Source organism: Cryptomeria japonica, chromosome 10 (genome assembly GCF_030272615.1).
Source record: "Cryptomeria japonica chromosome 10, Sugi_1.0, whole genome shotgun sequence".
Classification (NCBI taxonomy): Eukaryota; Viridiplantae; Streptophyta; class Pinopsida; order Cupressales; family Cupressaceae; genus Cryptomeria; species Cryptomeria japonica.
The window spans coordinates 527,712,528-527,740,363 of record NC_081414.1 but is presented as its reverse complement, the minus strand read 5'-3'; the positions used below and the strand labels follow the sequence as shown (position 1 = coordinate 527,740,363).

At 34.8% G+C, this 27,836-nt stretch overlaps 1 protein-coding gene across 4 annotated transcripts in view; it reads right to left on the bottom strand.

Annotated features, from left to right (window-relative positions):
* Positions 1–2,417: 2,417 nt before the first annotated feature.
* Positions 2,418–27,836, bottom strand: part of LOC131060799 (B3 domain-containing protein Os07g0563300) — a 103,919-nt gene continuing 78,500 nt past the window's right edge. For all 4 annotated transcript variants that reach the window (XM_057994206.1, XM_057994207.1, XM_057994209.2 and 1 more), the window contains 4 exons: positions 27,001–27,426; positions 18,124–18,173; positions 4,055–4,122; positions 2,418–3,888 (listed from right to left, as the gene is read on the bottom strand). In XM_057994206.1, the coding sequence (XP_057850189.1) occupies positions 3,065–3,888; positions 4,055–4,122; positions 18,124–18,173; positions 27,001–27,426 (1,368 nt within the window). In that variant the 3' untranslated portion in view covers positions 2,418–3,064. The remainder of the gene's footprint in view (positions 3,889–4,054; positions 4,123–18,123; positions 18,174–27,000; positions 27,427–27,836) is intronic.

Here is a 27,836-nt window from a genome sequence, read left to right as displayed (position 1 = left end):
GTTGCTTTGGTGTCTGAGTTTGTGGTAGAGGCAGGAAAAAGTTTTCTTATCATGGATTTTTGATATCTATATAGTGACATTTTTCTTAAATTTAGTGTTTAGTCATGTTTTCATTTATTTCTATTATTTTATATCATCTTTAATTAATTTAACTATAATTTTAAGCTTTTAGACTTAAATTAAGTTCATTTGCATGAACAATAAATAAAATAAAATTTTCTTCTTATAAATAATGAATAAAAAAAAAATTATACAAATGAAAACTAAAAATTATAAAATTTTCTATTAATTTCTTATTCATATTTTATCATATTAAAAAAGAAATTCAAAAAATAAAAAAAAATATGTCCACAAAATAAATCAAAATAATAAAAATAATTAAATTAATAAATGAAGAAAAATATGCAATGAATCCTAAAAATAGAAGAATGGAAAAGGCCAAAACAAAAGACATGAATAAAGTTTCAAATAAGAGTATTAAATAATTTATTTAATGTTTGAAAGCATGAGGTTGTGGTAAAACCTTCCTTTGATTATTTGTCAAGCGTAATGGAAGGTGAAGGCGCTGTGTTTGCAACTTCTTTTGAAAATACTTACATGATGTAATGGTTCGAAGAGTCTAAAGAAGGTAGATTGTTATAAAAATTTCTTATTATTAAATTTTTTTGGAATATTTTTTGTTGTGGAATTTTTTTAGAGTTTTCTTATGATCAAGTTTAAATCATAGTTACAACATTTGGAGTTGGCTCAAATTCAATGAATTATTTTTTTATTAAGATTTCAAATTTGGTTCTTAATCAATTGAAAAACTATGAAATATAAAGATTTTTTAGGGATTTAAAGCTTTTTGTTATACACCCTTTTGATAAATCAACTCTAAAGATATAATAAACCTATCAATTACAAGCTAATTATAATCACATACAGAAATAGACATTAATCAAATGCCTACAAAAGTGGATATGGAGCCATGAACTATAGTAAAGAAGAGCTTGTATCACTCAGCTCAACAACATTAGCTCTATCTAGGGTCTTACATTTGTATTTCAATCAAGTTTGCAAATGTTACTACAACTTTAGGAGCATTTCTTAGGACATAGATTGACTTGGCAAATTGAAAATATAAATATAATTCAGTTACATGATATTTAATAGAAAAAAGTAGAAGAGTAAAAAAATGTTTTTCAATTTGACATGGTCCAAAATAAAAAAAAATTAGGAGATTTTTAAAACCAGAGCAAAGGCCTTTGAGGGGCATAATGATAATTGGTAGTTTTTGGAACAAATTTATTAACCCACATGAATTTAAGATTCATTGTATCCAATAATGTCGATACACAAAACATCAGACGTCTGAAAAGATCACCCATCTCAATACTAAACTTCAACAAACACACCATAATTTTTTTTCCAAAATTAAATCCACTCAACTTATCAGTTCATTTAAAACAAATTCAATCAGTTTGACTTATAAATTATTCATTATAAAACTCCTTTTAACTCATTCATGAAATCAATTATTCAACATTTTTACAAATATTGGATCACTTTTTAGCTTCATAGTTCCCCAAGTTCTTTCCATTTTCTGGGCAATTGAATTCAATTCATTTTCACCATACCGTATCAATGCCCCATAAATGAAACGCGATTATTTTAGGAACTGCTTTCATCATGTTATGTGAAAAAGTCACTCAGCCACCAACTATTTAATGCCAGCCTTCGAAGCCTACGTCCTGTAATATGCGTTTGAACAAAATGATATTCTAATTTCTTAACAAATATTTCTTTCTCGCTCCATTAAGTACATAGCATTTACACGGATCCCAAGAAAAAAAATGAAATTACAAGTTATGCAGGGAGTAGGGGAGTAGACGGTTAACTCACAAGGAAATTTTGACAGAGAAAAGTTTAGCAAGTGACTATTTTCATATCTCCAACAGGAGAGAAATTTTAACCCAATTTGAAAAAAAATATTAAGGGACAGTTATTAAAGGAAAAGCAAGGCTATTAACTGAACAAGTGAGGATTGCAACACACAACTTTTTTTTTTTACATCACATCACCTTTGCTGTGAAATTGGTAGATGGGCTGTACCTAAGGAAGTCTGGGAGAAAAGAATTTGCATATTTTGTAGTAATGGAGCAGGGGAAACAGAATGACACGTTATCATGGAATACACAGCTTATGAAGATATTCACATCTAGTATGACAACAGCTTGAAAATTCACAGCATGCACAAGTTATTTGAAGAAGCAAGGATTAACAAAATTGCTAGCCTCCTAGTCAAGATCCAACATTAAAAGGAGTTTGAAATTGAAATGAAATATCAACTAATCCTTTAACACTGCAAAAGCATTATTTTTCATTTGGAATCAGACAACATTGATAGGACATGAGCTGCATAAATGAAGCACGGCTAGAAAATAATAGGGCCTTGAACTGCCGTAAATTCAAGTTTTTATCTTCCAAAACATGGCTCACAAGTAGTCAATCAAGCCCGCCAAAAAGAAAAAGCAAAGCAAGAAAATAAGTTCTGGGAAAGAACCCAATAAATTCCTTTTGGATGACATCTTTAGAAATGTAGTTCAAAACTGTACATCCTAAAATGTAAAATGCATATTATCTGGAGCTTTAGGATAACCCGGTGCTTCAGTATACTAGAAACAAGTTCCAGCGAGAGTTTCAACTATGCCAAAGGAAATTAAAAGCAGCAAAACTAAAGGCATGTTGCAGTTAAAAAAGGATGTAATCCAGCAGCTCATTTTTCATGGATGTGGCTGAAGATAACAGAATGTCCAGGTCAGATGATTGTCAATCATCCCTTGCATGAACATCAAAAGTTACCATCCTATACAGTAGCCATCCTAAAGAAAAATAGCGGTCTCAGGGACCTGATTGTGAACCCACAGTAACAAAGTATTATCTTACAAACTCTTATTCTGTACGATATTGTTGTTACCAGATTTTGTGAAACCCAAAAGTGGAGCCTCCCTGTTTAGTTGCACACACATGACATGCATTCTACAAATGGAGGTGAATCTTGTAAATTTATCTAGATGGAGATTTATATGGAATCAGTTTTAGTTCTGTTTGAAATGAACTCTTCTTTCGTGATATGATCTTCATTGTGAACCCTGGAAGTTTCCTCAAGTCTTCCTTCACTTGAACTTTGTTGAAATCCCAATGTATTACTTATCTGTGGAGGGTATATTAAACTTGGAAGTTCATGTTGCTTGATGCACATTTCAAGAGGCAAAGAGACATTATCGATAAGCCCCACTGTTTTTACCAGACCAATTTCAAGTGATTCTTCCTCCTCACTGCCTGGTTGACTATTCAAATCAATTCGCCCTTTACTGAGTAAATAATCTTCTTTCACACTTTCACTGTCCTTGCAGGAAGCATGTAAGTTCAGATCTGAAGGCAATTCAACTTCATTTCCTGGATAATCATGAATATTTGTAATCCCCTTCTTGCATACTGAAACTGGAGTATCCCATATGAATTCATTCACAAAATCAGACTGCACGTCAGATTCCTTTCTCTCAAAACTGAGGGCATCTTTCTGCTCATTTAAAGAATTGTACTTTTTGATTGCATTGTCTGTTTCTTTTCTACGCCGTGTCATAAGCGTCTTGAATCTACGTTTGACAGTAATACAAACACTGCAGGTGCAAGAAGATTTGTGTTTGGGCCCCGTTCCACTGGGAGGCTGAATACAAACAATGCATGTGCATCCCAGTCTGTGTCGAGGGTGTTTTGTTGTGGGATTGATCGAGGAAGATGTTGTCATTTTCTCCCCAAGAGTGGCTGCATTGGTTGATGCATCCAGACCAGAAGAGTCCCCAATATCTGCATGACTTTGAGAAACCTTTTTCCTTTTCTTGCCTGTGTAATTTGCAAAAGCAGAAAAAAAAGAATATAAAAGTTGGACAAACTGGTGATACAATTTTATAAATCTATACTCATTGAATAAGTGCATTAAAACTTTCTGCAGCATATACCTATGAACATATATCTAACAATAAAGGCAGAAATTCAACAGAAACTCTACCTATATTTTGTTCAGGAAGTTTATCTAGATCTTCAAAACTCACTTCACAAGATCCAGACAAGGGAACCCTAAAAACATGGACAGAATAAACCAAGTTAGAAGAATACTCTGATTAGCTTTCTCAATAATATTTCTAGCACACCACCTCTATCCACTTCTACGTTCAGATAGTCTTTGGCTTATTGCCTTCAACACAGAGAATAGAAAAAAAAAGTTAATACCAAACTCAAATTGATAGCATTATTCAAATGTGATGTGAAAAGATCATTAATTTATTACACAAATCGTGCATATGAAATTACCAATTGAACTCTGGGATAAACTTGAAAAGGATACTTTAAACAGATGGTACAAGCAAGCCAGTTTATGAAAAAGAAATTAAATTACTAAAAGTAGAATAATAAAGTAAATTGATAAGGTCAGAAATTAAACCAGAAAGGTGATGTCAATCAATATAAATCAGAAATTTGAATTTTTTTGGGGAAAGACATCTTTTGAAACATCTTGCCAGGGTTCCTCACCTCGATAACATTGTTTTCGTGTTCACTGATCCATGTGGGTAAGTTGGAGACCCCTACCATTTCTTAGGACAAAAAAGTTAATGCAGATTATCACTACTACTCTAATACAGCAGTAACATGTGCATCAAGCAGATACTCTACCAACAAACTTGGGACTTTAAAAACTGTCATTCAACACTTCAAAAGAGAAAATAACTTGTTCATTCATTTGCTTAAAGGATTATTTCTAGTACAGTTTTCTAAATTTAACCCAACCTTGTTCGAAGTGTTGCAAACTCAAATGTAAGTCAAATTATCAAATCTTGTCTTGCATTTTGTAAATATAAATAGACTATTATAGATTTACTGAGCAATCTGATATGCTGTGACGTCAAGTTTAGAATGTTAGCATATGATTGAAGGAATGTAAAACCAATTTGTGTCTTTTATCGATTTGCCTCTGTAGATACGAAAAGTAACTGAATATATCTACCACTGATCGCTGTGTATCTTCCACCATGTTCATCAAGGAGGGTGGCGTATATATATCGTTTATTTTCCATGGGATCATGCCTCCACAGGGGGTCGCGATCCTATGTGGAACCATGTGGTTCCACATAGGGTCGTGACCCCTGTGTGGAGCCACGATCCCATGGAAACACCGGCTATTACCTTAATCAGCTAAAGACGTTGCATAACAAATTTGTTTGTTTAATTCTTAACTAAATTCCAATCTTAATTAAATCGCAAATAACAAAATTATTATTCTGTGTGCTGAGACAATTAGAGAACAGAATTAGTTTTCTGTGTGTTACGACTGAGACTATATTTTAACACTCCCTCTTAGTCTTAGGAGTATAGACCTAAAACTTAACTGAGCTCATGAGAATCACATCACCTAGGTGAAACTAAGGATATACTCAATTTGATATCCAAGTTTAAGTATCAGCCTGTGATACTAAGGATATACTCACTTTGATATCCCTGTTATAGTATGTGCACTGACATTAATCCGCTTATATAATGTCTACTATAACTTATCATATTACTGATATTCAAGTTGTCTGATTTTCAGTTTATATGATCTTCCAAACATTTATAAGATCGTCACCTTACAATGTTAAAATACAAGTGTTCATTAACTAAAGAATCGTCATCCTTTAGGAGTGAACACAGGGAAAGGTTACATACTTCCTATACTCAAATATATGACTAAGAAGTTTACATAAATTTTAGACATCAATTACATTTTAACCATACCAAGATACCTCTTGAAGTGATCAATTTTCACTCTTGCTAGGGGTTTGGTGAGAATGTCAGCTGTCTTGTCTCCTGTATTGACATATTCCAGTCTTATTACCTTTCTCTCTGTCATGTCTCTTACATAGTGATATGGGATCTCAATGTGCTTGGATCTATCATGAAAAACTGGATTCACTGAAAGTTTAATGCAGCTCTGATTGTCACAATGAATGATAGTAGGCTTCAGACTTTCACCAAACAGTCCTACTATCAATTTCCTCAACCATACTGCTTCCTTAGCTGCCATGGATGCAGCTATATATTCAGCCTCTATGGAGCTCTAAGCTACGGAAGATTGTTTTCTGCAGATCCAAGATACCATAGCTGACCCTAAGTTGAAACAACATCCTGAAGTGCTCTTCTTGTCTATCACGCTTCCAACCCAGTCTGAATCAGAGTATCCATGTAGGTTCAATGCAGTGTGTTCATAATGCAGTCCATAGTCCAAGGTACCTTGTAGATATCTCAATATATGCTTTACTGCAACCAAGTGTATTTCTTTGGGTTCAACCATGTGTTGGCTGAGTGCATTTACTGCATAACATATATCAAGTCTGGTATTGACTAGGTACATTAATGATCCAATAATCTGTCTGTATAATGTTGGGTCTGCAAATTTGGAATCTGCTATAGCTTCTTTTAGTTTATGTAGGTTTGTTTCCATAGGAGATGACATTGGCTTACAATTCATCATTCCAAATCTCTTCAGAATGTCAATGGTGTATTTACCTTGATTTAGATAAATACCATCTGGTTTTTGCCATACTTCTAATCCAAGGAAATAATGGAGTAGACCTAAATCCTTCATCTCAAACTCTGAAGCTAGTTCCTGTTTGCATTTTGCAATGAGATGATCTTCACTTGTAATTAATAAGTCATCTACATATAATATGAGTATCAACATTTCACCTTTGATTATTTTGAAATACAGATTTGGATCAGCAATGTTTTTAGAGAAACCTATCTCTAATAAGTAACTGTCAATTCTTCGTACCATGCTCTGGGAGCTTGTTTTAATCCATACAGTGCTTTCTCTAACTTGCATAAATGTGTTTTAGCATTATTTACCTCAAATCCCTCAGGTTGCTCTAGATATACTTCTTCAATTGTTCCATTCAAAAATGCAGTTTTTACATCCATTTGATGAACTTTCCATCCTTTAGATGCTGCTATAGCCAGGATTGTTCTGACAGAAGTGTATCGTGCAACAGGTGCAAATGTTTCTTCATAGTCAATTCCTTCCTTCTGAGAGAAGCCTCGAGCAACAAATCTTGCCTTATGTTTTTCTATAAAAGCATGCTTAATTTTAAAGAGCCATTTAGAAGATACAACTGATTTTCCTTTAGGTCTAGGCACAATTTTCCACACATCATTCTTTAAGATAGATTGATATTCCTCTATCATGGCATCCTTCCATACTTGCTGTTTCAGAGCCTCTCCGGCACTTGAAGGTTCAGCATTTATGAGGTCCGTCATTAGAGTAACATAGCTAGAAAACTTTTAAGGTCTTTTGCTTTCTCTAACTGTTCCTCTAGGTGCTGCAAAGGATTCTGCTTCCTGTACTGTTTTAGTGGCCCATGGTGGTCTCTTCTTGGGATTCTTTGTTGTAGTGTTCTCAAGTTCCAAGGTGTTATCCTCAGGATGCTCCCTCTAAGTTTCAGAAAGAGAATCTTCTTCCAAATTAATGGAATTAGATGGGATTTCAGGTGTGATGGAACTCCTTGTTTTGTTAATAGCTATATCTTCCTCAAATATGACATCTCTGCTTAATTCTATTTGTCTTTGACCAAGGATGAATATTCGGTAGGCTTTAGATGTTTCACTATATCCTACAAAAATCCCTTTCTGTCCAGTAGGTTCTAATTTAGTTCTTTTCTCCTTAGGTATATGAATATAAATAGGACATCCAAATATTTTGAGATGGCTAATATCAGGGTTAATTCCAGTAAAGACTTCTTCAGGAGTTTTGTCACCAATATGAGTGAGGACATCTGTTTTGAATGTATACAGCGGTATTAGTGGCTTCTCCCCAAAGTGCAGTTTCTAGGTTTTGATCTAACAACATAGCTCTTGCAGCTTCTACTATTGTTGTATTTTTTCTTTCAGCAACCCCATTTTGTTGAGGATTGTAGGGTACAGTGAACTCCCTCTTAATCCCAGCATCTTTACAAAACTCTTTAAATACTTCTGATGTGTATTCCCTACCATTGTCAGTCCTAAGAGTTTTGATTTTCCTACAGAGTGATTTTCTGTAATAGATTTGAACTCATTAAATTTCCTAAGAATATCTTCAGATTCTTTACTTTTAAGGAAATAAATCCAAGTTTTCCTAGAAAAATCGTCTACAAAGATTACATAGTATAATGCGTTTCCTAGTGATGGTTTAGACATAGGCCCACATAAGTCAAAGTGAACTAGTTCTAGTACTCCTTTAGTTTTTCTAGAACTGCAGGGAAAAGCGCTTTTAGTGTTTTTCCCTAGTGCACATCCTTTACAAACATCTGAATGAATTGGCTTTAGTTTAGGTAGTCCAGTGACTAATTTCTCCATAGAGGGTAGAGCATGAAATGTAAGTGCCCTAGTCTTCTATGCCAAAGTTTTGCTTGATCTATGACTTCATGAAGTAAGGTTTGATTTGGCTCATTACACAATTCATATAGGTGCCCTTGTCTGTAACCAATCACTTGTGCTCTTTTGAAGGTGGCTGTTTTTGGCCATGTCATTACCTTTCCTTCTATTAATGAGACTCTATATCCGTCATCCTCAAGTGCAGAGATAGAGACTAAGCTCCTTTTTATGCCTGGTACAAATAGTACCCCGCTGAGTTGGATTGAGATTCCAGACTTCAGTTTGATTGTACATGTCCCGACACCTTTTACAGGATGTGCAGTCATCCCCTATTGTTACTTCTTCATTTGATCCCTTTTCCATTGAGTCTAGAAATTCTCTGAATCCGGGGACATGTCTTGACGATCCACTGTCTATCACCCAAGTGTTAGACTTGTTTGAAGCTTGACTTGATAGTGCTGAATATAATACAAACTTCTTAGATTCAAGTTTTGTGTTCCTCTCTACTTTGGCAAATGATGCCTGTTGTTTTACTTTGTCAAGACGATTAAATGACATATGTCCGTACTAATCACATCTATGACATTGGATTTTTGACATGTCTTTCTTATGAAAGCTTTTCCCATGATGGGATTTTCTCTTCTTGAAGTTTCTCTTCTTGCCTTTCTTACGGGAGTCAGTATTCAGAATGTGGAGGTCCTCATCTTTAGTTTTGTGATTTCCCCCTTTCATTTGCCTTGATTCTTCAAGGAGACAGTCATCCCTTAGTCGATCAAATTCTATGAATTTATCCCTTGCATTTATGCCTTGTTTGAATGATTCCCAGGATTCAGGTAATCCGTCTAGGGTAATCATTGATAGTTCTTGCTTCTCGACATGATAATCAAGTTTTTGCAGTTGATCTCTGAGTGAACCTATCCTCATGAAGTATGAGTTTATTGTTTCACCTTTATTTATACTTATGTGGTTCAACTGTCTTTTTAGAGCTAGGGTTTTGCTCGGATTGTTTATTTCATACGTCCTTTCAAGGGTTTTGAACATTTCATATGCGTTGTCATATTTTAATATAAGTGGTATTATGTGATCCCTTACTGCATCTATCATGATTTTTACAGCTTTATCATTTCCCTCATTCCATACAGTTTTCTCAGGTTCGTCTTCAGGTTCGGGCTTGTCTTCTTTTATGAATTTGATTACTTTGTTCTCTTTTAACACTATCATAATTCTGACTTTCCAAGCCACAAAATTTGCTGCTCCTTCGAGTCTGTCCTCGAATCTGATTGTGTTCGCCATTTTAGAACTCTTCAATTTTGTAAACTTCGCTTTCAATCTATTCAGATCTTAAGTAGTTAGGCTCTGATACCATGTAAATATAAATAGACTATTATAGATTTACTAAGCAATCTGATTTGCTGTGACGTCAAGTTTAGAATGTTAGCATATGATTGAAGGAATGTAAAACTGATTTGTGTCTTTTATCGATTTGCCTCTGTAGATACGAAAAGTAACTGAATATATCTACCACTGATCACTGTGTATCTTCCACCATGGAACCATCAGGGAGGGTGGCGTATATATATCGTTTATTTTCCATGGGATCATGCCTCCACAGGGGGTCACGATCCTATGTGGAACCACGTGGTTCCACATAGGGTCGTGACCCCTGTGTGGAGCCATGATCCTTCTACACCGGCTATTACCTTAATCAGCTAAAGACGTTGCATAACAAATTTGTTAGTTTAATTCTTAACTAAAATCCAATCTTAATTAAATCGCAAATAACAAAATTATTATTCTGTGTGCTGAGACAATTAGAGAACAGAATTAGTTTTCTATGTGTTACGACTGAGACTATATTTAAACACATTTAAGGAGAAACAGTACTCTGAAATCATTGTAAATACATTTAGGATTATTGACTTGGTAGCAGATAAAGTCTAAGCAGATCAGTCTCCACCTATACACATCTATGTGCAACAATTGACCTATGTCCTGGTTTGCCATATGAAATTCCTTGGATCACAGGGTATTTGTATGGAATCTGTCATTGGACTATGCAAATGTTACAATGAAATTTAAGAAAAAGCAAAACTTATAGCTACGTTATTTTCGTGTTCACTGATCCATGTGGGTAAGTTGGAGACCCCTACCATTTCTTAGGACATAATGATAAGATTTAATACAGATTATCACTACTACTCTAATACAGCAATAACATGTGCATCAAGCAGATACTCTACCAACATACTTGGGACTTTAAAAACTGTCATTCAACACTTACAAAAGAGAAAATAACTCGTTCATTCATTTGCTTAAAGGATTATTTTTAGTACAGTTTTCTAAATTTAACCCAACCTTGTTCGAAGTGTTGCAAACTCAAATGTAAGTCAAATTATCAAATCTTGTCTTGCATTTACGGAGAAACAGTACTCTGAAATCATTGTAAATACATTTAGGATTATTGACTTGGTAGCAGATAAAGTCTAAGCAGATCAGTCTCCACCTATACACATATATGTGCAACAATTGACCTATGTCCTGGTTTGCCCTATGAAATTCCTTGGATCGCAAGGTATTTGTATGGAATCTGTCATTGGACTATGCAAATGTTACAATGAAATTAAGAAAAAGCAAAACTTTTAGCTACGTTATTTTCGTGTTCACTGATCCATGTGGGTAAGTTGGAGACCCCTACCATTTCTTAGGACATAATGATAAGATTTAATGCAGATTATCACTACTACTCTAATACAGCAATAACATGTGCATCAAGCAGATACTCTACCAGCATACTTGGGACTTTAAAAACTGTCATTCAACACTTACAAAAGAGAAAATAACTCGTTCATTCATTTGCTTAAAGGATTATTTCTAGTACGGTTTTCTAAATTTAACCCAACCTTGTTCGAAGTGTTGCAAACTCAAAAGTGTAAATGATGTTCAATTCTCTGTTCAATGTGCAAGATATATTCTAGTTATATTTTCTTGATCTATGTATTATCTATTTATATGATAAATCTGATTATCTTCTTTTGTATGGCAGGTGAGAGGAGCATTTATTAATTTCTATGTCCTTTCTCACAAATGTCATTCGATATATATATAGCAAGCGGGGTATGACCAAGCAATGCCTTGATCGGTCATGATCGATCAAGACATTACTTGATCGTGCTTCTTTGCTAATTATATAACTAACAAACGATGCATATTAATAACCAATGTCAACCAGTGCATGTTTATATTTTAACAACCGATAAATATCGGTGTATGCTTAACCTTTAATCAACCGATAACTATTGGTGTTTGCACGATACTAACAGCCGATAGTTATCGGCATGTTAGCCTTAACAACCGATACTATCGATGTAGGCTTAACAACCGATAACTATCGGTAACCTTTATTATGCCACCCGATATGCAACCCGATATTAATCGGTGCCTTGATTAGTCATTTATTTATTGTCACTTATGTTAGTCGATATAAATCGGAGTGCAAGATTAAAATCGATGAACATAAACAAAAGATATAATATGATTATCAATGTTAAGGGTTTGATCAAACTGAATAGGTTATTTATATGCAAATGTAGAATGGCTATCAAAGAGGAATTAATTGCTTGAAGGTTTTATCATAGTTATCCATATGATAAATGATTGAATGAGAGACTTCATTTATCTCTCATTCAATCATTTATCTTACCGAAGCTATCATGCATTAACACTCCCTCTTAGCTAGGTAAGATGAATGTAAACAATATATTCAAGCATCACAATTCAAATGATAGTTAGCATTTTAGACATTCTAGAAAATCATACCACCTAATCATATGATATGAAGTATCACCTAAACACGTGATACAAATGTCCATCACGTCAATCTTGTGATGACAAGATATCACCTAAGCATGTGATATCAGTATTGCCTAAACACGCAATACTTAAGGATATATGAGAAAGATTTAAATTCTCATCTTAGAAAATCATATCACCTAATCACATGATATGAAGTATCACCTAAACACGTGATACAAATGTCCATCACGTCAATCTTATGATGACAAGATATCACCTAAGCATGTGATATCAGTATTGCCTAAACACGCAATACTTAAGGATATATGAGAAAGATTTAAATTCTCATCTTAGAAAATCATATCACCTAAACACATGATACAAATGTCCATCACGTCAATCTTGTGATGACAGGATATCACCTAAGCATATGATATCAGTATTTCCTAAACACGCAATACTTAAGGATATATGAGAAAGATTTAAATTCTCATCTTAGAAAATCATATCACCTAATCACAAGATATGAAGTATCACCTAAACATGTGATACAAATGTCCATCACATCAATCTTGTGATGACAGGATATCACCTAAGCATGTGATATCAGTATTGCCTAAACGCGCAATACTTAAGGATAATCATATGAGAGATTTAAATTCTCATCTTATCCAAGTTGTGGTATGTGCACAAAACACCTTATGCAAATGTTTTACCACAACACAATCATGGTACATACATGACACACCAGAGATCCAACATGATAACTGGTTTGGACATTATAAGGTCGTCACCTTATAATGTCTACATACAAGTGTTCATTATCTTGAGAGATCGTCACCTCTTAGATATGAACCCAGGGGATAAAATCCAAAATGTCATTTCATGACGAAGAAGTTTACACATTAAACATCTTATTGATATGCAAATACAGATTACAAAGCAAATTACCTTTCTATCATACCTAAACCTTTTCTGAAGTGATCAACCTTCACTCTGGAAAGAGGTTTGGTCAGAATATCTGCAATTTAGATCTCCAAGGGAAAACCCTCCTACTCGAGGGAGAAATACCCAGCATAAAATGTCTTCTTTATATATCAAATATGTCTAGCAATAATGCAAGATACAGGCCCAATATATGTTGCTTCACTCCTTGAAGCAAATTTCACAAGAACAAATCTGATTGGTCGTCTTCACAGGATCGATCTGCTCTAACTAATATATAAACTGCTCTTCACATAAATTGAGCAGATCAGAGAATGAGTTTACATCTTCTATATATATGAGGGAGGCACCCTTTCACCATATGTCTCTTCACAAGGGTGGCCACTACAACATCAACACTCCCTCTTAGCTAGGGAGGAATCCTTGTTAATAATATAGTCATGAAATGACATCCACCATGGCTACTCCTAGAGGGTGGAACATGGTTCATCATGGTACTCAACATGATGACATCCATCATGACTACTCCCATGTATGAGAATGCATATCAACACAAGTGCCCATCATTGATTTGCTCAACGTGATGTTTTCATCTCATCATGACGTTCACCATGACTACTCCCAGAGGGTGGAACAAGGGCCTTCTCCTCAAACTTCTCCCTCACAGAGAAGAGTGTATTTAACAAGGGCTTGCTCCTCAAACTTCTCTCTCACAGAGAAAAATGAATTAAGCATATCTTCATGATGGTGTGGCTCCCTCTAAACCTGATATCAACCTTCTGACCTCCTTGTCTAAGGTTGCTTCTGATGAAATGTTAGACTCCCTTTGAATCTGATATCAACCATCTGACCTCCTCTTCGAAGAACCAGATCGCAAGGACAAACTGTATGGGTCCTTCTTCTTCGATAAATACTAACCGTTGTTAACTCAGTCCTATGACTGCAAACATCGAGTTCTTTCTCCCTTGAATGAAATCTCTTATGCTTCTTGGTCTGTCCTTTCTTTATCTCGAAAGATCACCTGCAAAACATGACTTATAGAACTCTGGCATGTACTTAGCAAATTCACCACCAGTAGCATAAACAAGAGCCCCTATGGCCAAAATTGCTTCCTCATGGATTGTTGCACTTCTGCAGGCAAATACTTGTTTATAGAATGGAAATGTGAAATCTCAGAATCTCCACTAAAGTCCCTCCATATTCTTCCTAAATTCTTCATCACAAATAGTACTTCAAAACTCTATAGCCTAAAGAGCAACAAGCTCTTCATCACTTTTAATTGCTTTTGTTGTGATTCTAAAGATGTCCTGCATGTAAGGGGCAAGTTTCTCATAGTACGTTCAAGAAATTGAAACAAGATATTCAAATGCAGCTTGTCGTGTGCGGACACCTACTGACAATGTTGATTCACAAATAACACGCATAATGTAATTGCATGAATTAATAACTACATATGAAATTCATGACCATTAATCAAACCTAGATTACTTATCTCTTTGTTTATTAGTCTTCCTCGCAATCCAACAATTGTTCATTCCTGATTCTTTGCACTTGAAGATTTAGATCTCATTTGATGGTTGCTCTTTGATACACATACTTTTAGTTGTTGTGTTCATCTGACATAACCAGGATCTGTGAGATGTTGAGCCCATATTCATAGGACACTCAGCAGTATCAATGTGGCATCGATCTTCCTCAATAATCTTCCCAGCCATGCATTCAAATGAAGATCCTTCTCTGTAAATCTGTACATGCTATGAAAGAGAGCATCGAATTGGTTTTGTCTACAGTAAGACTGTGGCTTCTCATGTCACTCTCTGACTAGCAAATATATGAGTATTGTTTCCAATGTTGTGGCACTAGCGCCAAACAACATTAAAGATAAACCTTAATGCCCAATTCAATAGATGGAACTTATCTTGATAGATTTCTTGTTTTGACAATGGATTTATGCTGATCATAAATCTCCCATAAAACTGATTACTATCTCTTTACAATCTGCTATAGAATTTCTTACAGTCTCCTCATAAGTTTGTCATAGAATTCTTCACCGTCTCTTCACCTAATCCGTTCATACAATCCTTCATGAATCTGCGAAAAATCTTTGTACATTCCTATTCATTGGACCTGCGGTTCTGATCCCCTTTATTAATGTATGATTGTTCTTAATGATTGGTTTACTGCCTTTCATTATATAATTGCTTTGTATTAATTATTACTGTTATTAATTACAACACTTCTATTAATCGCTGAACTCAATATATGTGCATGGGCCCTTATTATATTCGCAATTGCTATCTTCTTTTTATGAGAAGTCCTTCTTTAGTCTTCCGCAGGTCACATATGATAACAATTCAATTCTGTGTCTGATCATTCTTTAAAATATGCAAATAATGGTGTTGAATCCTGATTGTTTTATCTAATCTCGGCAACCCTGAACGTGCCAAAAGTAGATGCACTACTGGAGCTGATCCAAATATGGATATATGTAAAACCAACAATATTCGATCAAAAAACATACTCCTCATCGATGCTGACTGTAATCATCTTGTGGCCAATAGTTGATATTAGTTTGATCGCTTCCCTCAACCGGACTAGCTGATAATGAATATATCGATTACAAATTTCCTTATTCGTTCTGTCTAAGTATGATTTATACGTACAGATTACACCATACTAGACTGATCGTTATAATTCCATTAGTTTCTTTGCTTTTATCGATCCTTCATATGCATTGATCAAATATCTTGACCGTTTCCAAGCAAGGCATAAACACTTGTATCTTCGTTTGGTATTCATCTATGATTGATATGCTTAGATGATCATTGGCTGTTCATACATCGAGACTCGGTCTCTTAAGTCACTGTTTATACATTAGTTGACCCATTGCTTCTCTTCGCTGCATAATATTTCTTTTCCCTTTATCGGATAAAATAGTTGGCACTTATCTTATTTTTCCTCATAAGATCGCACGCATTTCCCCATCTATTCTGCTATTTCCAGTGCCGTAAAAATGAACTTCCTTCCCTGGTGATTCCACAAAGAACTTGGCTCTAAATGTGCAAACTACAATTGATTCCCTGAGAGTAGAGTCGATCTCCCTTAATATCCAAATTGCATTTAAAATAGGCAATCGGGATATCCAAATCACCACGCTCAGAGAAGTTCCGACCTAGACGAGGAGTTGTCTAATTGCTTCAACAAATCTGATGGCGCTACCCATTAGAAGAATTTTGATGTTGAATATATGCTTGTTTGAATTTTCCACAAAATTGAACAGCCTTAGGTTCGATTTAACTTGGCTCTAATACCATGTAAATGATGTTCAATTCTCTGTTCAATGTGCAAGATATATTCTAGTTATATTTTCTTGATCTATGTATTATCTATGTATATGATAAATCTGATTATCTTCTTTTGTATGGTAGGTGAGAGGAGCATTTATTAATTTCTATGTCCTTTCTAACAAATGCCATTCGATATATATAGCAAGCGGGGTACGACCAAACAATGCCTTGATCGGTCATGACCGATCAAGACATTACTTGATCGTGCTCCTTTGCTAATTATATAACTAACAAACGGTGCATATTAATAACCAATGTCAACCGGTGCATGTTTATATTTTAACAACCGATAAATATCGGTGTATGCTTAACCTTTAATCAACCGATAACCATCGTTAACCTTTATTATGCCACCCGATATGCAACCCGATATTAATCGGTGCCTTGATTAATCATTTATTTATTGTCACTTATGTTAGTTGATATAAATCGGAGTGCAAGATTAAAATCGATGAACATAAACAAAAGATATAATATGATTATCAATGTCAAGGGTTTGATCGAACTGAAATAGGTTATTTATATGCAAATGTAGAATGGCTATCAAAGAGGAATTAATTGCTTGAAGGTTTTAAAATAGTTATCGATATGATAAATGATTGAATGAGAGACTTCATTTATCTTACCAAAGCTATCATGCATTAACAAAAAGTAAGTCAAATTATCAAATCTTGTCTTGCATTTAAGGAGAAACAGTACTCTGAAATCATTGTAAATTCTTTTTGGATTTTTGACTTGGTAGCAGATAAAGTCTAAGCAGATCAGTCCCCACCTATACACATATATGAGCAACAATTTACCTATGTCCTGGTTTGCCATCTGAAATTCCTTGGATCATTGTACTATGCAAATGTTACAATGAAATTAAGAAAAAGCAAAACTTATAGCTGTATGGCAGTGGCCTGCACTCCAATAGGACGCTAGAAGTGGCAGACCAAAGATTATAACGAAAGAAGAAAGGAATTCCCCTAGGGCAAAACTCGTTTGAAGGATGATTCTAAACCCAGACATGGAAAATAACTATGAACCAAGTTGATATTAAAGCAGACCAGGTGAATCCATTCAAGGGACCCTTATATATAGCATAGTTGCATTAAGTTGCCTACAGTTCAAAAATATGAAGTTTTCAATCTAAACATTGGTAAGACTGTCAGAGGTTCGCATAATGAGATTCTCCTCTTCCAGAAATTCCACTACATGCTCCAAGTTACAAACTACTAAGGTCCAGGAAAAAGTTGGTTAATGACTCAATAATCTTATAGTTTGGAAATCTATCTCAATGATATGATATTATAATTTATTTGAAAAGATTTGAAGATTGTAGTTTTTGCAGGCACAAATAACTTCAAATGTAAATTTATACATCAAAATCCAGTATTTGGAAACTTCATCAATAAAACATACTGACATAATTAAAGTCACTCTTTCATCAGTTGAGATCATCCAAAAGTTGAAGCCCCAAACCACATGTATCTCTTAAACCCACAGATGTTTGCCACTGTCTATCATTGACACTTAGGTTTCACTAAATCAGTTTTTAGCATTCAAGGAACGGATTATTACTTGCCATCATAATAAACTAAAAATTTTATTTTATTTTTTAAAAAAAATCTACCTCGATCGTTTCTTATGAAAAGTTGTCCTCTTGCCAAAGATTGGAGGTTCCTGCAAAGGTGACATGAAAATAAATCCTATAAGAAAGTTCATTATACGTGGTAACCATGTTGTCAATTCTCTGTACCTACCTTAAATTTCAAACAACTAGCCTCAATTTTCTTGCATTTTTTGTAGGATAAAGAAAATATTACATTTATAAGACATAATTACAAAGAAGAGAACTACAAACAAAATTAGACCATCTTCATGTAGGAAGCTATCAACAGATAGAAAAGTGAATCGTTGAGGAGTATAAAGGAAAAAAATTGAGAAAAAAGATAAAAGCTTATGATATCAACCAGCCTTTAACAACAAACAGCCCATTGTCTAGTGCGTATGTTGATCCATACAGATCGTGAAATTGTTATAAAAACATGTACCGACATGAAATTTTGTGAACAGTAAAATAGATTCAGAATCTGGACAGACGGAGGACAGAACAAAGTGGCCAGTGACTAGTCTACCTAGTGTCCAGGACAGATCCACAGCTGCACAAGTGTCCAGAACAGATCTGTGACTGCAGTAGTGTCTAAGCAAAGTCCATGACCACAGCAGTGACCCGCATCTTTGTAACTGGAAATTTGGAAAAAACAAACACCATTTTACTTCTAGCAGATGTGGAAATTCTTCTAGAGCAGTTCTATAAAAGGAGATGAAATCATGTGTTTGAGGCATGGGAGGATTTAAACAAGCTCGCATCAAGCAAGGAAGATTCAGCTATTCATAATGTGTTCAAAAGGCTGCGACAATAAAAATTCCCATTAAAGGAGCAAGGGGAAGCTTGCATCCAAGAAACCTATTGTACTTGGTAAAGTGTTTCTTTTAATAAAGGTAGCAGCAGGGTATTTGCCAGGGCCACTACCATAAACTATTCTTTACCCTGTTAGGAGGGCTTCCAAAATAAATTTTTGAGTTCTTGTGTGGGATTCATTTTATTGCAGCATATTTCTTTCTAATTTGATTAACAATTCCCTCTTAATACTATCATTTGAAAATAAAAATAGCATGATATGTTTAGCATAATTTGTGATTACTAAATTTTACTTCTTTTAGAGAGTTAAAAAATCAATTTTGGTATTAAAGTTATGTTGATCTTTGTGGGATTTCTGGAAAGTGTGTATGACAATTACAACGGCACAGAAAAGCTAAATGGCAAAGATAAATGCACAGGTAACGTATTTGGAAAATCACATTAAGGGTAATTAAGGTTGCTTCTGGAATCATTGTATATATTTTTTTCATTGACATGGACTGTGGAAAACTCAGACATGAAAGGAATAACAGAAAAACAACAATGGTTGGGCCAACAACAAGAGCACATGAAAAGAGAGCATATGAAGATGGCACATGAACAAACTTCAATAGGTAATTTGGTAAAAGCTCTAGCCAAGAAATTTGGCATAGATGAGAAGGCATGACGAGATGGGGTATTCAACAGCCTCCAAGGCTTGGAGATTATGGAATCCTTCAATTTCTAATATCATTATAAGGAGAGATGCTATATTTGATGAGAAAACAAATTTTGAAAAATAAAATAGATGTTCATGTCGAGACTGTCATTCCATTTAAAGACATAGCACCTTCTGAACCACTTTTATCCTATGGGACCACCACACAACATGTTTCTTAAAATGAAGAAGATCCATCATCAATGGTACAAAAGAAGAGGTCCAAGTTGATACTTGAATTAATAAGACATTTATAAATGATGTAATGAGCATGTATTAGAAGAACATCAAATGTCGACACAAGAGACACCCACTATTCAAGAAAAGAGACTTCCCAAGTAAGCCATTACTACATCTTAGAAGCCAAGGAAATTACGGGGAATCCAATTACTCCCCTAATGACAAGAAGTAGAAATTAAAACCAAGCACTTACAGCAAGAGAAATAAATTAGTGTAATCTACAAACATATGAGGAAGCCAAAGAAAAAGAACAGTGGGAGGAGGTGATGAAGGATGAATTAGATCTTTGATAGAAAATCAAATAAGGGAAATCATTTTTTATCCAAAACGAAAGAATGTCATGAACTGTAAATGGGTCTATAAGACCAAACATGCATTTGATCGAGGAATATATAGATATAAGGCCCATCTTGCAGACAAGATTTTCACAAAAAGGCATTGCTTACACAAAGACTTTTGCTTTAGTAGCCAGGATGGTACTTTCCATGGCAGCTTCATATGGATGGTAACTACATCAAATGGATGTAAATTGTGCTTCCCCACATGGGGATCTCCTTGAGGAGATATGCATGGAACAACCCCCAGGATTTGAAAAGGGAGAGACACAATTTGTTTTCAGACAAGAAACCCTTGTAAGGACTAAAGCAAGCTCCCAGAGCTTGGTATAGAAGATTGACAAGTTCTTCATCAACAAAGGATTTGCTCAATGCCAATCCGACCATAATATGTACATCACTACATCAAGACTAGGGGAGATCATATCTTGAGCATTGTGTTATATGTTGATGACCTTATTCTCACTCGATCTTCATCATAGATGATTGATGACATGAAGCAGCTTAAAGGAGAATTTGAAATGATAGATTTTGGATTACTGCATTATTTCCTTTGAATTCAAATGACTCGGGACAAAAATGGGACCTTTATATCCCAACCTATGTTTTGGACTTGCTGACCAAGTTCAATATGTTGGATTGCAAAGCTGATTTGACTCCCTATTCTAACTTGTTTTAAGTTTTTTGCCAAATGTACTTCACCCTTGCAGATGCAACACTTTACAAACAGCTAGTTGGGAGTCTTATGATTCATCTACCTAACTCATACGAGACCTGATATTTCATTTGCAGATAGTTTGGTTTCCAAGTTTATGCAAGAGCCCAAGGATAGTCCTTTGTAAGCAACAAAGAGGATTCACAAATATATCAAAGGGACGATTCACATGGGAAACATATGTTTGAAGTATAGAGATGACAAGTTAGCAGGATATACAAATTCTGACTAGGCAGGAGGTATTGATACTCAGAGATCTACATCAAAAATTTTAATTTACCTTTCATTTGGAATCTAGAAAGTTACAAGGTCTTGCAAAAAAGCAATAGGTGGCAGCTCTTTTTACTAAAGAAGCAGAGAATCAAGGCACTATTAATGTAACCCAAGAGATTGCTTGGATTTGCCAATTTATAGGAGAGATCAGTAGTGTTCATCTTATGCCTAGTACTTTGCCATACAATAACCTGGGAGCTATTCAAGTCACTCATAGTCCAGTGGCACATGCTAGGACCAAACATATTTACATCTGTTAGCACTTCACTGAGTAGAACATCTAGGAGGGGATGGTCGTCAGACAAATATCATCAGACAAAGGATCAGGCACCAAACATCTTCACTAGGCCTCATATTGTGGCGAAGTTTGTACAATTGTGAAAGATGCTCAAAGTTTAGGAACCTGTCATCAAGGGGGGATGTTAGGCGATGACATCTTCCGCATGTTATGTGTGCTCTCCAAGTCAAGATGTGGGGGCGATGATAGAATATGAGCTTCTACTTGTTGGGAACAAGTTGAGTGACATGTCATAGCTGGTTTGCTAGGATAGGTAATATGTAATTTTATAATTGAATATTCAAGTGGACAAGTTGAATGTGTAAGAAGTAGGTGTTTTTCCTCCTAAGAAGCTTACTTAAGCAAAGGCATCTTTGCCTTCTTGCTCATTTATTCACACAGATATAGTACTTTGATTCTAGTAATCTTTAGTGTCTTTAGATACCATCAATATCTTTATTGGTTGCTCTCCGGATGGCATTTTTATTTCTTGCTTTGAGTAGATACTTGTAGATATAATGGAAAATATTTGGTGACTCTAAAATTAATATTATAAACTACAAAATATTAGTGAAAAAATAACAAAATTTGCTGATTCATATACAACCGGATATTCTTCACCATATAAATCACATAAAAATAATCTGTCATTCTCCAGACTTCTTCTCATGCTTCCATATTGAAGTCCATTTTACCATGTCTCATAGTGTGGAGTGCAATTCTTAAAGCACACAGCATAATCCTTCCAAACATCAATGGTAATGCCTATAATTCTGGATGCACATTGCAACCACCATTCAGAAGGCACTGCACACCTCTCCAATGAAACAAAATCCCCACTCAATTTTTCCGTCATCTGCAATCAAACCATTTAGAACAAAGAAAAGAATTATGCAGTAATGTAAAATCAAGCCAATTTCGGACAAAAGGGGTGTGCATTGTTTGCTGATGAACATTTAGATATATAAACAGTGGACCAAAACAATGAACAATATCAAAGGATCTAACAGCTAAAAGATTAAATCATGAATGCATACATGTTTGACATGTTCAAATGTCAAAAAGAAAAAGGAAAAAAAAACAGCTAAGTTGACAAAAATCTTGTAATAGCTACCAAAATCAATGTCAAAAGATTCTTCCTAAAAATATCAATATTTTACAACGCATTTCACTTCCTCTCTGAAAAATGGTAAATGAATGGTTACAAGACAAAAATATCCACAATAGCATTGGTAAGAAAGCCAAGAACGATCCTTCAGAATCCTTTGTAATGAGAATTCCAAAAGGTGAAACAAGGACATAGATTTTTGTTGGTCTAAACTACCAAATAGTATCTAAATGGAGGGTAACATAAAAATAAAGCATAATCCAACAGGTGTGACCAGTGTTGCAAAAAATCACAAAAATGAATCACTATTAATCACTGCTTGCAGAGTACAGCAATTCGAGCCAGCTCAGATCAACAATTCTTTTTTAAATTGGGTATCTTTTTCAAGACAGAAAAAATCCAGAATAACTTATGTTTTAATCACAATTTTTTGAATTAATCATGAAATTTTAAAATGCTGAAAATTCATAAAAAAATAGAAAAAACAATTGTGGGTGATTTTTAACGAATATGGGAAGATTTGTGATTTATTCGGAGAAAAACTCACCTGCAGTTCTTCACTGTTTTTTATGAACTTTTTCAGATTTTTTTAATTTCCCAGGATTTTTCTGATTAAATCCCAATTAGTTGAAAAACTCTTCTTTTGGTTTCTCTAGTCAAATTTAAGAAGGATTTTTGCTATGACAGGTGTGACTTCAGTGATAAAAACCAAAGTTGGAAAACTTGGACTTGCCACGAACTCGACAGCCCAAAATTTGAACTCGGACTCGGACTCAGCAAGGACTCGGCAAAAAAAACCGTAGTTTTACAAAAAAAACAAAAAGAAATTAATGCATTTAGAGAACATAAGAGCCATAATTGAATCTGTCATGTCCCCTTTCTAGAGTGGACATCGGAGACGGAGGAGTTGGCCTATAATTGGAGTCTTGTAGGCTAGCAGAGGTAGATTGGGACTCATTCAGTGCATATAGTGATTGGATTTTGGCTTTACAGGCAGTTTGGAGCCAGTTTGGAGCAGTTCCTAGATTTTAGGGGGTATCCCTAAATTTTAGGAGGTCGTGACAGTTGCCAATCGTGAGGTTATTCATGACCTTTTAGATGGTTTCAGTTTCAAAGAGATTGGGCTTGTTTCCTAAATTTTAGGAACATCCCTAGATTTTAGGGATGAGACTACCAGTGAATCCTTGATTTCCGACTTCAGTCACAGACAGGTGACAGGATGATTTTAGGGTTTGTAATGTCAGTTGGGCATTTTGTGGCTATTTGGGTTATATTTTTAATATTTCCTAAGTTAGCGTTTAATAATTAAATAAGGCTAAGTTGTTAGCCATTTTGGAGTAATAAGGGGATTTTTGGTCTCATCTGGATGCGCATCCTATTGTGTGATAGCTCGTTGGAAAGATCTTGAAATTCTTTAAATCTTTCTCTTTGGTCTCAGGGCAATTCAGTGAGCGGATTTCTGTCTATGGGGAAAAAGGTCATTTTCTAGTAACATGACCACTTTAAAATAAGAAATTATAACATTTCCACTAGACCACGCCACTTGGAGACAATTAGGGTTCGATTTGCAATTGAGAGGGGTTATAAGGGGATAGGAGCTTCATTCTATGATTATCTTTTACACATGTTACATCTTGGATTTGAGATTTGGCTCTGGAAGAGCTTTTCAGCATCTGGGACGCCAACCCCAATGCCTTGCCTGTTTGGGACGTAGCCCCCAATACAGTGGTTTGGATTTGTTTGCAGCTATTAGCATCTTGAAGATTGTACGGCATTCTTTCTGGAGGTTCAGCAATTCTGACAGAGTTCAGCGTGGGGTTTGGGGTTTCTAACCAGTTGGGTGTACTTGGCAGCCGTACGGCTGTACCTGGCAGCCACTTTCCTTCCCACGTGCAGCACTTGGAGGGCTGGAATCTTGCCACAACTTCATTCCTAGTTATGTTACTCTTTCAGCATCCAGGTTGGAATTATTCCTGATTGTAATCTTCCTGAAATTATTGGAAATCTTCATCTGGTCAAATATTTGATTTTATATTCAGAAATCTGCCTTGAATCGAATTTGTTTTGGCTGTATATGAACTTCATTTTCAGTACTTTGTTCATGTACTTGTACTTCATTATTTACTTGTTGAAAAATCATCAAAATACAAAAAGAATTCAACCCTTCTGCAACTTCTGTCTATTTCTGAAAGAAAATATTAATAAGCAGGAAAAATCAATTTAAATAAATAAAAATTACAGCAGATTGGTAAAAGAGATCCATCGGGGATCTTTCAGAATCATTGCACATGTCATAACAGTCATATGATCTCCAAACACTTTATATTTGAAATTTCATCATTCATACTCGTAGTTTCAAACTTTAAAATATATAATAGCAGCATAAGTTTATAAATGTTTACAAAATTACATATAATTATATGTCCAAATGTGAAAAACAACAATGAACAAACTAAAGAGAAGACTACATCTTCCTCTTCCCAGCTCTAGTGAAAACCAAGGGAGAGATAGAACTAGAGGGTCTAGTTCTAGGAGTCCGATGTGGCTTCTCCAGCTCGCCAAAATTAGGTTGAGGGTAGCAACACTTGCTAGGGTTTGAGGGTGAGAGAGAGGGGTAGAGAGATAGGTCTAGATCTTGGGGGAGAGAGGAGAGAGTGAGATAGAGAGTGGTAGAGAGAGGGGATAAAGGAAGAGTGATAGAGAGATAGATAGGTCTAAAATTCAGGGCAGATAAAGTGAGTGAGATAGAGAGAAAAAGAGAATGCTAATAGGAGCCTACTGATTACTGAAATTTGATTGTCTGAAAATTTAAAAGATCTTCTAAAACCTAGAATTTGCATTATAACTCCTAGAGATCTGAAATCACTCGCAAACATCCTGCCAATATATACATGAAATATAACTTAAAGTATAAGTCTTATACTTAATTGTTATATTTCATGTATATATTCTGATGAAGAGAATGACTCACTTGAAAAAAAAAATTACATAATTTTTTTACGTGTTTCCTCTCCTCCTTCAAACCCTACAAACCTGTTTTCAGCAAGTAAGAACGTCAAATGAGTGAAAAATGAAAAATACACACTTTAAAACGTGGTTGGGCGTGCATGCTGAGCGACGCGAGTCTCTGTAAAAAAACTCGTGAGTCCGTGTAAAAAACTCGCGCAAGTCCATGTAAAAAACTCGTGAGTCTTTTGTTAAGACTTGCCAAGACTCGACTCGTGAGTCCTTGGTGAGTCGACTCGGCCCACAAATGGACTCGTGAGTCTGTGGCAAGTCCAATGAGTCTTAAAACTATGATAAAAACACAGTATAATCATGATGAAGACCTCTGATCAAATCTGAACTGCAGCACATGCTCCAGATAATGCATACAAACATATAAAAGCATGCATAGTAATGCCCACGGCAATACGTCTATGTTTTTGCCACATGCTTGAGGGATCCTATAATACTCACTTTCCAACCAAAATATTAAAAATCTGATTGAAGACAAGGATTGGGAGTGAACCACTCATGGTGTCCAATTATAAAATCTTTAAAAAGATCTGTAAGCCAAAAATATTAAAAATAAATTTAATATCTTATGATTTATAAAAAAAATTGCTATAGTCAATAATTTATTGTTATAACTTTATTAACTCATTAAGTAGGGTGCATTAATCAGATAGGACCTACTATTAACTAACAATTATTATTAATAAAGGATTGTGACCTTCAACTAGAATTTAATTAAATCGAAGTGCATTAATCAGATAGGACCTACTATTAACTAACAATTAATAAAGGATTGTGACCTTCAACTAGAATTTAATTAAATCGAAGATTTTAGTCTTTAATGTTTTAATTTTTTAAAATTTTATTTTATTTATTTATGTATACATAATTTTGAAGTAAAGCTAATTTGTAAATGGGTGACATTTCTACTTTATTTTATTTGTTTATACATTCAATTTTGAAAAAAAAAATATTTTGTAAACTAGTGGGATTTCTAGTTTATTTTAGTTGCTTTTCACAATTAACTTTCTAATGCATTTTTAATATTAATGCGATTAATAACAAATTCCTAATTTTCCTTAAAATAGAAACAACCGTGTAATATTCAACTTTTAAGCCTGTGTTTTACTTAATCATAAATATTAATTTTTGGTAATTTTTTGGTGCATCTTAACAAGTGACTAGGGATTTTGAGGCTTTAATGTTTTCTTTCGTCCTTTCTTAAGTTATCCTAGAGAGTCTATAAATGGGAAGCTAGCACCCGCAATCCTAACTCAGTTGTGTTATTCTGATGATGGATCAGAAAGTGTGATCTGAAACATCGACACAAAATCTGTAACACAGTTTTCTCCAAAAGATTTCTAATCCTCTAAATTGTTAAATAAATGAATATACTGCAGACTTCAAAATATTGATGCATTAGATGACCATGATGAGCCATACCTCATACTCTTCAAACTCATGCCCTTCGATGATCACAACACTCGGGACAGCTGTTAAAGGAGGGCAAAACAAGTCTTGAGCTTCTTCCCATGTTACCTTTAACTCTAATGCATCTTCACTATCTATCCGCAACCTTTTGTTTTTAATGCCAAGATTATGGCTATGCATTTTATCCCCTGGCAATGTTGATTGGAAAACTTTCCTTTCTTTTGATTTGCATCTAGCACCATCATTTTTATACCATCTATGATCCGTATCTGAATCATTGAACTGAGATATAAGCTCCTCCTTCAGTGAATCTGATTTTCGCTTCCCAGGATGGTATAAGCTTCCAGATACATCAGTATTTGCAGACATGTCATTTACACCACCGTCAGAAAACCTGCTGGGAGATGCTCCATTGCCAATTTTTGAAGGTTGACCTTCCTGTCAATACAGTAGACAACACATAACAACACAACTTGTGAGCGAATTTTTTCTTTTACGTCTAAATTTAATTACATCAATGCACAGTTCTTTATATTATTTTCTATATTTTAAAATAGAAAATGTGAAAACTTCTCAGATATCCTTCAATTTTCAGTGCAGGTATCAGATAACAAATATTTTGAATATGTGCATTTTAATCAGAGGGCATCTTGATTCTCTTCTAATTCATATCTGTGCTACCAGCTAATATCTTTTATAAATCACGAAATAGTGAACTTCATACTTGAGAAGTATAATCTTGTCTCGAACATCAATCAAAATTTCTATATTAAATGCATGCTCTGGAGAAAAAAATGCTTTTATTTTATCAGCAGTGAGGTTGTTAACAGTGACATCTAAACACTTTT